The sequence below is a fragment of the Osmia bicornis genome, chromosome 1, assembly GCF_907164935.1.
Source record: "Osmia bicornis bicornis chromosome 1, iOsmBic2.1, whole genome shotgun sequence".
Taxonomy (NCBI): domain Eukaryota; kingdom Metazoa; phylum Arthropoda; class Insecta; order Hymenoptera; family Megachilidae; genus Osmia; species Osmia bicornis.
This window is the reverse complement of record NC_060216.1, coordinates 2,315,403-2,324,962: the sequence shown is the minus strand read 5'-3', so window position 1 is coordinate 2,324,962 and position 9,560 is coordinate 2,315,403. Positions and strand designations below refer to the sequence as shown.

The 9,560-nt window shown below is 44.9% G+C and overlaps 1 protein-coding gene across 1 annotated transcript; it reads right to left on the bottom strand.

Annotated features, from left to right (window-relative positions):
- Positions 1-3,902: 3,902 nt before the first annotated feature.
- On the bottom strand, positions 3,903-4,643 carry LOC114882623. The gene has a single exon (XM_029199485.2). It carries the CDS (start codon positions 4,641-4,643, stop codon positions 3,903-3,905), a length of 741 nt encoding a protein of 246 aa, XP_029055318.2.
- Positions 4,644-9,560: the final 4,917 nt, after the last annotated feature.

The window sequence follows — 9,560 nt, the reverse complement described above, 5'->3', positions numbered from 1 at the left end:
AGAAATAATCTAATCGTGAGCTGGCGATGGAGCCGTGTCGCACTTAAACCTAGATGTACATGGTCTTATCTACTACGATCGGGACCCGGCCCGTCACATAAGTCGCGCGGTCTTACGAGCTAACGCGGGTCGTAGCTGTCGCTACGCGGTCTTAAAACTAGCGCAGGTCGTAGCTGTCGCTACGCGGTCTTACAGGCTAACGCGCGGAGTGAGAGCGCGGCGCGGAGCGCGAGCGCGGACGCGAACGCGAGAGAGACGCGGTGTTCGGCGGACGCGGAGTCGCTGGAGACGAGGAGCGGGGATGGCCCGTTCGGGCCGCCGGTCTTTATTTGAAATTCGCGCTGCGGGGTTTCGCGCTGCGGTGGAGTTGCTGCCCGCTTGCCTGATGCGGCTGTCTTCTCGTACACCGTGGTCAAGCCTAGCAGTGAACGAGGCGACGACCAACCCTGGCTCGCCCTGGGTCAAACCTCGGGACGGGACGGAATCGGTTGCCATAGGCCGGATGCGGTGCCGTGTAAGCTAGCGCCTGGAACCCCGCGGACAAACCAGCGGATGTTACGGGCGCGCACTAGTTTGGTCATGCTGGGTCAAACCTCGTGACTGACGAAGCTATGCGCCTACGGCTGCTGGACCGATTGGGAGCTGCCAGCTCGTGACGTACGTCACGATCCGACTGCCGGTGAACTCGTCGTCGGGACAAACTGCAACGCCGAGTCTGCCGGTGCTCCGGTCCGACCTCCTGGGAGATCTGCTCGGGGCCGAGGCCCCGAGGCAACTCATCGATTCGCGTGTCGATCGATCCTACTTATAGCCTCGCTCGCGGGAGTGGGGCGGCCGCCGCGGTGGGGGCCCGCGATGCGCGACGCCGATCCGCGGCTGTCGTCGCACAGTCTCTTAGTACCTTTCTCACTTCTTTCTTCTTCTTCATGCTCTCTTCGTCCTCTCTTTCCTCTTGCTTATTTTAGTTCCTTTTCTTCCTCTTTCTAGTCCTTTCCTGAACTCTTCCATCATCCTCTCCATATCCTCTTCTAGTTGCCCTATCCTCGCTTCTCTCCATTTGATTCCTTTTTTGAACCTTTCCCTTCCCTGTTCTGTACAGTTTCCTTTCGCCGCTTGTTTTTTTCTTCCCCTTTCTTCTTCCTTCCCCACTCCTCTCCCTTCTATTTTCAGTATCATTGGGTGGTGGTCCGAGTCTATTCTATCCCCTATCTCCATTCTGTTAATCTTCTCCTTACCCCCCTCTTCTACCAGCACATAGTCTATCACTGTACTCCCTCTTGCCCCCGTGTAGGTGAATTCTCCCTCTTCGTTTCCGCTGATGTTCCCGTTCAGTATCTCCCACCCCGTCTCCCTCAAAGCCTCCAGCAGTACTCTCCCCTCCGCATTTTGTTTTTTATCCTTCGATTTTCTTTCTCCCTCCCCATCTTCCCCATCCCTCACTTTTCCTCCCCCTCCTTCTTCTCCCGTTCTCGCGTTGAAATCTCCTCCTATGATCGTTATTCTTTCGTCTCTTATATCTTCCATTCTTGTCCTGAGCTTTTTCATTTTCTCCTCTATGTCTGCGTTCACATATACCCCCACTACTCTCCATTTCTCTTCCCTTCTCGTAAATTCCACCGTTTTCCCCCCTTTTCCTCTTCTTTTATTATCTTTCCTTCCTTTCCCATCAGGCCCTCCTTCACCCCCATCAGCATTCCCCCCATTGCCCTTCCTTTTTTGTTCTTCCTTTCAGCCAACTGGCCTCCCACCTGTACCCCTTTGGCAGTCCTCCTTCTATCTTCTCCCACCCTTTCTTCTCCAGCCAAGTCTCCATTAGAACTATTACGTCCCATTGTGTGATCGTCTTCCAGAAGTCCTCTCTTGCTATGTTCCTTAGCCTCCACTGTGTCCTCCTCTCCCTCCATGTTAGGTCCTCTTCTATTTTTTCGTCCCTGCTCTTCAGGCCCTTCTTCTTCTCCATCACAATTCTTTTGTGCTCCATTGTCTTCAGCCTCAGCTGTACCATGTTTACTTCCTTCCCCCCCTCTATGTACCCTACCGGTTTCACCTCCTCTATCGCATCCTGAACTCCGATCTCTTTCAGAAGCTCTTCTGTTCTCTCCTTTATCTTTTCTCTCTTCACTTTTATCCCTTTAACTATAATGTTTTTCTTTCTGTCCTCTTTTTCTTTCCATTCCCATTTCCTCTCTAGTTCTCTTAGTTTCGCTTTTACTTCCTCGTTCTCGCTCTTCTCCTTTGATTTATCTGCTGCCCCCCTTTCCAGGCTTTGCATTTTCTCTTCTATCATTCTCCATCTGGTGTTTTCTTTTTGCCTTCCCCCCCCCCCCCCCCCTCTAGCTCCTCCACTTTCTTTCTTAATGTTTCCATTTTCTTTTCCAAGTCTTTCTTTTGTTCCATCCATTTATCCTCCGTTCTCTTCATTTCGTCTTTTAACTTTCCTATTTCCCCTTTTATTCCGGTTATCTCCTCCCTCATTTCTTTTCCCAGAGCCCTTGTGCTAGTTTCAATCCTTTCCCCCAAGCCTTTTTGGCCTTCTCCTAGCTTTTTTATCATCTACTTTAGTTCAAGGAAGCCTCCTTCTTCTTCCATTTTGTCCTTTTTCTTATCCGGCGACCTTTCTATTATGCTGCTTTCTCTAAATATCCATTCTTCCGTTTGGTGGCTTCCGCCCCCCCCCCTTCCTCTCCCCTCCTCGTCTCCTGTTTCTGACTCCCTCTTCCTTTTCCAGATATCCTCTGCTGGACATATTTCCCACACTTTGGCTCTTTTCCCTCTTTAGAACCTCTACGTTGGTCAGCCTCCCACGTCTTACCCTTTTGTCTGCTTTTCCGGCCTTTTCTCTTCCTTCTACTGTTTTCCTCTTCTCCTTCGTTTCCTCCTTTCTTTGCTGCCCGCTGTCTGCCCCCTTTACGCCCTCTTCCTTTTCCCCGAGCATTCCTTTGCTCACCGGTTTATTCTCTGTCCTTTAGATGTCTCTTCCTGTTCTCTTCTTTCTCCCGTTGCCGCGCTTTCTCAGCCTCTGTCTCCTCCTAACCTCACACCAACGTACCCCTTTTCTGTTACACTTCTTCTTACACTGTTTTCCCTTTATTCTACGCCGCCCCTCTTTCTCTCCCTTTTCCGGTCACTGATTCTGCTGCCCTTGTCTTTCGCTCTTTCACTTTTTCACCTTTTTTCTCTCCTTGTTCACCCACTCAACACAGCACACACGTCCGTTCACAATCGCTACCCATACGGGTCTCCAGTAGTAGTAGTAGTAGTAAAAGTAATAATAATAATAATGAAAAAAAATTATAATAATTAAAATAAAATAATAATATGAAAAAAAAAATTATAATAATTAAAATACAATAATAATAATAATAAATTAGTTGTGTAATAATAGTTCCTGAAATCAAACAAATCATATTTTTATATTATCTTTGTCGTTACAAGTTGTTACCTTGTCATATACAGATATTATCGTCATACTCACTTCAAGTATGCCGCCCGCAACAGGGACCACAGGTACTGTGCGTTGCAGCTAAGTTGCCGTCCAATCAAATTCGTTGACCTGCCTCCAGTCACACGTATTATGTTTATTGGCTGAGGCCCTTACATCTACAAATCTATCGCGTGACGAACGTCACCAAGGACAGACAATGAAACAGAATGAGATGAAGCGATAGTGAGCGGCGAGTTGAATGCATTGGCGTAGAGGTAGATTCGGGATATACATTATTAAAAAGAAGCAGAAAAGTTTTTACACTTGCCGTAGCATCATTTAATAATAATTTAATAATAATTTTTGTCTAATAATAATAATGTTCGCATAGTTAAAATAAATTTTGTTTTTTGTATATGTATTTAGAAAATTTACAAGTATAAAAAATGTTCATATTTGAAAAAAGTAATTGTCTTACCTAAACATCTGAGCTACTGCTTTCACTTTCATCTTCGTCGTTATCTTCGGAAGTGGTGTCTAATATTTGTAATCCTAAATTTTCTATTGTTTCTTCTGTTAAATTGTCTTTGGTCCAATAATTCTTTTCAATTGTTTCAATATGTTTACAATTCTTTTCCCAGTCATCTGTTGTTATGGAAGCTATGGCTCCTTCTGTTAAACTGTGCAATTCGCTGAATGTTAATGTTGAGGGATTTTTCTCCCGTATTTTTCTTTTAATATGCGCCCAGATTAATTCTATGGGGTTTAGTTCACACATATAGGGTGGCAATCTTAAAATATCATGTCCATTAGATTTAATTATTTCGTCTATTTTATATGTTTTCTCAGGTTTTCTGTGACGTTCTATTAATTGCGATAACTCGTACTTGGTCATCGACTCAGAATGTATGACATCATTTCTAATGAGCCAATTTATCATTTCCGATTTTCTTGCATATTTGGATGGTGGCTTATTGATTTGGGTGGAGTGATACGGAGCATTATCCATAATGATGACACTCTTCTCCGGTAAGTTGAGCAGTAATTTTTCAGTTGTCCATTTTTCAAAATTGGCAGTATTCATTTGGCCATGGTAATCGCCAGTGGTGCTTCTGGACTTAAAAATTAAGCCTGCATTTGGCACAAATCCATTGTTTCCACCAGCATGGACAATTATGAGCCGGTGGGAAGAACTTGTACTTTTTAAAACTCCCAACATGTCGTCACTTTGCCAACATTTGGAGAAACACAATGTATCATCTACCCACGTCTCATCAATATAAACGATGTTTCGTCCTGTCGATCTATAGTGCGCAACAGCTCTCAAATATTTTTCTCTCCAGCTTTTGATGTTCGGTTTTTCTATTAGCACTGTTACGAGCCCGAGGGGGCGGCTGCGTAGCCGGGGCTTAATTTAGGTATATGGTAATTGTTAATGGCTTGACCAGTGTTGTTATTAACACTGGGAGCCTAAGGAAGTAGACGTGGAGACGAACCTACGTATGGCTAACGTAGGGAGCTCCAGGAGGTTGGCTATGGTGGACGAACCTACGTATGGCTAACGTAGGGAGCCACAGGAAAGGTGTAGAGTGGAGGACGAACCTACGTATGGCTAACGTAGGGAGCCTCAGGAGAGTGATATGCGGACGAACCTACGTATGGCTAACGTAGGGAGCCGCAGGAAGCGTTAGTATTAGGTCTCGTAACTTGATTGATGTACCTCGAGCGGTAAAGGTACACCTTAGTGGGTTTCTGGACAGTAAATATAATTGTACAATAGTATGTAAATTAAACTAGTATGAGTTTATTCTCTATTCCGGACCTTACAATTGTTGTGTGTAATTGTCGCGGTATTCAATGAATTGAACTCTAGGTTGCACGTTTGAAATGAGTTGAATAAATAAAGTTTAGTTTCGATTCCGCGAAGCAAGAATCTAATCCTTCTCGGTTTTCACGAACACGAGCAAACGGGGGCGGATTACAACGATTATAATAATGCTTAACAGCCGACAACGTACTGTATAGTTACTGTGAGTGCTTGAAAGGGACTTGAATACCCGATCTCGCAGAGTTTCCTCGTTGCAGAGATTATCCGAAAAGAACGTACTGACGTGTATCGAACTGATTCTAGACTTCAACTAGACCCGAGGTGCCCTTGTCGCCACCCTTTTTATACTCAAAAACTAGAGTAAAAAGGGTGGTGGGGACTGACTCTACGTGACCCGTAGGACCGCGCCCTTGCTTTGCGTTGGTCTCGAATTTTCTAGAAGACGGTTGGTGTCGGGTGCACACATCCGATTCCATATAAGGAAATTTCTTGAGAAGGGTTTGTAACACCATATAAGGAAATTTCCAAGACGGATACGTAACATCTCCCCTCTAAGATGAAACATCGTTTGTTACGATGCTTTCACCATTCGGAGTCGGATGAGTACACCAAAATTGCCAAATGATTCTATTACTTTTGAACTGAACTATTGCGATGTGTGGTGTGCGTGTATGTAATTGTGTATATGTGGGGACTTAGCTTAGGGAGTTTTTGATTGATGGCCACCGTTGCTGGTTGATCGGTTGGATGCTGGTCCTTGGAGTGGCTGGTCCCATGTTGGTGGAGGGGTGCCTGGGCGCAGTTTCCTGCGTTTCCTCAGGCTATCACCCGGCGTCCAGGTTGTGATGTTGTCATCGGTGATCTGGGCCAGGAGCAACCCATTCTCCCAGATGTAGGACACCGCAGGTTGTCGGTTCTCCTTTCCTCGTTGCGATGCCATTGAGGTTCCCTGGTCGATTGCCTTTAGGTCTCGTGTCTGGCTGGCACGTCCAAGGTTGTACTTGCCGCTGCCTGGCTGGAAAGGTCCCTGTGATCTTATAATGGGCCCGGTGCGGTACTCCTTGAGCCAACTACCCATTTGTCCGGTTTGTATTGCGATCGTCCTTTGCGGTGTTTAAATTATCTGCTGCTATGTTGCGGGTTTCAGTCAGTCTTGTGATTAGATGAGTGAGGTAAGTTCCATAAGTATCCAATTCTTCTCCCTCTGGAAAAGAACTTGGTTGTCGGGCTGGTTTTCCAAAGATCAGCTCGTGCGGGGTGAAATTGGTAGCTTCGTGAACTGACGTGTTGTAGGATAGCGTTGCGAAAGGTAGGTACAGGTCCCAGTCCTCGTATGAATTCATGTAATGTTTTAAGTATTCTATAAGTACGATATGACTTCTCTCCAGAGAACCATTGGTTTGTGGTCTGTAACCTGAAGTAGTAACTTGTTTAATTTTGAAAATTTCTGCCAAGTGCGTCATGACTTTTCCCATAAAGCTTGTTCCTCTATCCGTTAAAATTTCACGAGGTGTTCCGAAAATTGAAATGAAATGTCTCGCGAACGCATCAGCTATGGTTGTAGCTTTGATGTTTGGTAGTGCAACGGCTATGCAATATTTGGTCAAGTTATCCTGCATGGTTAAGATGTGGCGGTTTCCCCCAGAAGTCTCAGGGAGTGGTCCAACAGTGTCTAGAGCGATTTTATCAAACGCTTCCAATGGTGTGTCTGTGATTAGCATCGGTTGTCGAGTTTTTGCTCTCACTAACTTCTGTTCCTGACAGCTTTTGCATTTCCTGATGAACTCTTGAATATCATTTCTCATTCCTGGCCATGAATATTTTGCTCTTATACGTTTGTAGGTTTTTGTTACTCCTTTATGTCCTCCTAATAAACTGCTATGGGCTTCCTCTATTATTTGTTTTCGGATGTTTTCAGATGGTAACCTTATTGTTCCCAGGCATAGGGTAATCTCTATGCTGGTATCTTTAAATACTTTATTAATCAGGGCTTGATATCTCTGAATGGTAGGTCGATCCTGCTTCCTGGTTATAGTCAGTCGAATATTTGTTGTCCTGGTTTCTCTGAGAGCGGTTCTCAAGTTTTGCAGTGCCGAAACAACGTCTTCTTCTTTGATTTCTTCCCAAAAATTCCGTGTAACAAAAACGGTAAAGATTTGAAATTCTTGCCTGGATGTGGTAATGACTTGTCCTTTCTTTGGATTATTGTTGCAGAGGTCCTCCTTTCCGAGATAGCCAACATCGACAAGCATTCTTCCTCCAGGATCAATTAGTTGGCAATCTGCGGATGTCAAGTGTGCGTAGTTTCCCTTTGTGGTGATGAGCGTTTCTTCGCAATTTATTATTTTACAGCGGCCGTGATCATCTTGTTCTTCTTCCGATGATGAGTCTTCTGGGTGTGATGATAATGAGTCCGCTGCTGATTCATAGCAGATGGGCAGAGTATTACTAAAGTGCATTGGAGTGCTTTCTTGAATTTGTGTACCCGGTGGAGTCTGCGGTCTGGCAGGTTGTAGGGGTGGTTGTAAACCTTGAACATCTGGTCCGTCTGTTGGTGGTGTAGGAGGGTCAGGTAGTTCCACGACAGTAGACGCAGGCCTTATGGTAGTCTGACTGTTTTCCTCTTCGTCGAAAGATATTAAATCTTCAGTATTTTGTGGAGTCTCGGAAGTGGTTGGACTTGGTATGAAATGACCAGCGGTTTGAGTGGAATGCGCTATTGGCATAAATGGAGAGGTTAGGTTGATATCATCCCGTAGTTCCAACAGATTTTGTGAAGGGGTAGGTAATGGTGATTGTATGATTGGTGTGATCCTGTCGGTTGGATCTTGATGTATTTTCCTTCTTCTAATTGATCGGGGTTGAGGCGTGATTGTCGCTTCATCAGAACTGCTGGTATCTTCCGTGTATGTTGGTCTTTTCTCCCGATCTCGTCGCAATTCATGGATGCGTCGACCAATGGTATCCGGCTGAGGGTCCGGGTTTGGTATTGGCACTTTGAACTCCTTGTCTTCTCGTGGAATCAAAGGGAGACAGACTGTAGGAGGGTTCCGGGATAAAGCGTCTGCGTTTTTGTTTATTTTCCCAGGCTTGTGAATAACATCGTACTCGTACTCTAAGAGTCTTAATTTCCATTTTACTAGCCGTGAAGTGGGGTCTTTAACTGAATGTAACCAAACCAGCGGTCGATGATCCGTGACAAGTGTAAATCTTCGTCCGAAGACATATGGTCGGAAATACTGTACTGCGTATACCATGGCTAGACACTCCTTTTCCGTTGCTGAATAATTTCTTTCGGCTGGATTCAAACTTCGAGAAGCGTATGCAATTGGTAAGTCTCGTCCAATTTCTCCTTGGCTTAAAACTGCCCCAATCGCATGATCCGAAGCATCCGTCGTGATAACAAATGGTCGTTCAAAATCTGGATATTGTAATATTGGTTGTGTACAGAGTTCTTTACACAATAGTTCAAAACTCCCTTGTTGTTCTTCAGTCCATTGGAAAGGGGTTCCTTTTCCCAACAGCTGAACTAGTGGTTTTGCCTTTAGAGAGTAATCCTTGATGAATCGGCGATAGTATCCCGTCAGTCCCAGAAACTGTTGCACATTCTTCTGTGTTTTTGGAATCGGAAAGTTTTTTACGGCGTGAAGTTTCCTAGGATCTGGTTTAACCCCGTCAGCAGACAAAATGTGTCCCAGATAGGCAACCTCTTTGCGTAGGAATTCGCATTTATTAGTCTGTAGAGTAAGTCCATATTCCCTGAGGCGATCGAATAGTTTTTTAACTTTAATTTCGTGTTCACGCAGCGATGAAGAGAAAACAATCATATCATCTATGAACACAAGTACGTTTTCCAGGCCTGATGTTACCCGGTTCATGACGCGTTGGAATGTCGGTGGTGCGTTCTTCAAACCAAAAGGCATACGCACAAACTCGAAATGTCCATGTGGGGTTGTAAACGCGGTCTTCTGTCTGTCCTTTGGGTTCATTTCAATCTGATGAAATCCATTTGCCAAATCAAATATTGAGAAGTATTTTGCTCCGCCTACCTTGTCTAGTATTTCTGGAATATTAGGTAATGGAAACTTGTCGCCTGTTGTTTTTTCGTTTAATGCACGAAAGTCGATTACCATTCGCCAACGTTTGTTACCATCGGCGTCCGGTTTCTTCGGTACAATCCATAAAGGAGAATTGTATGGTGAGGTGGATGGTCTAATAATACCCTGCGATAGCAGAGCTCCAACCTGTCGTTGTATCTCCTCCTGATGTACTGGTGGGTACCGATACTGTCTAGTATTAATCGGAATG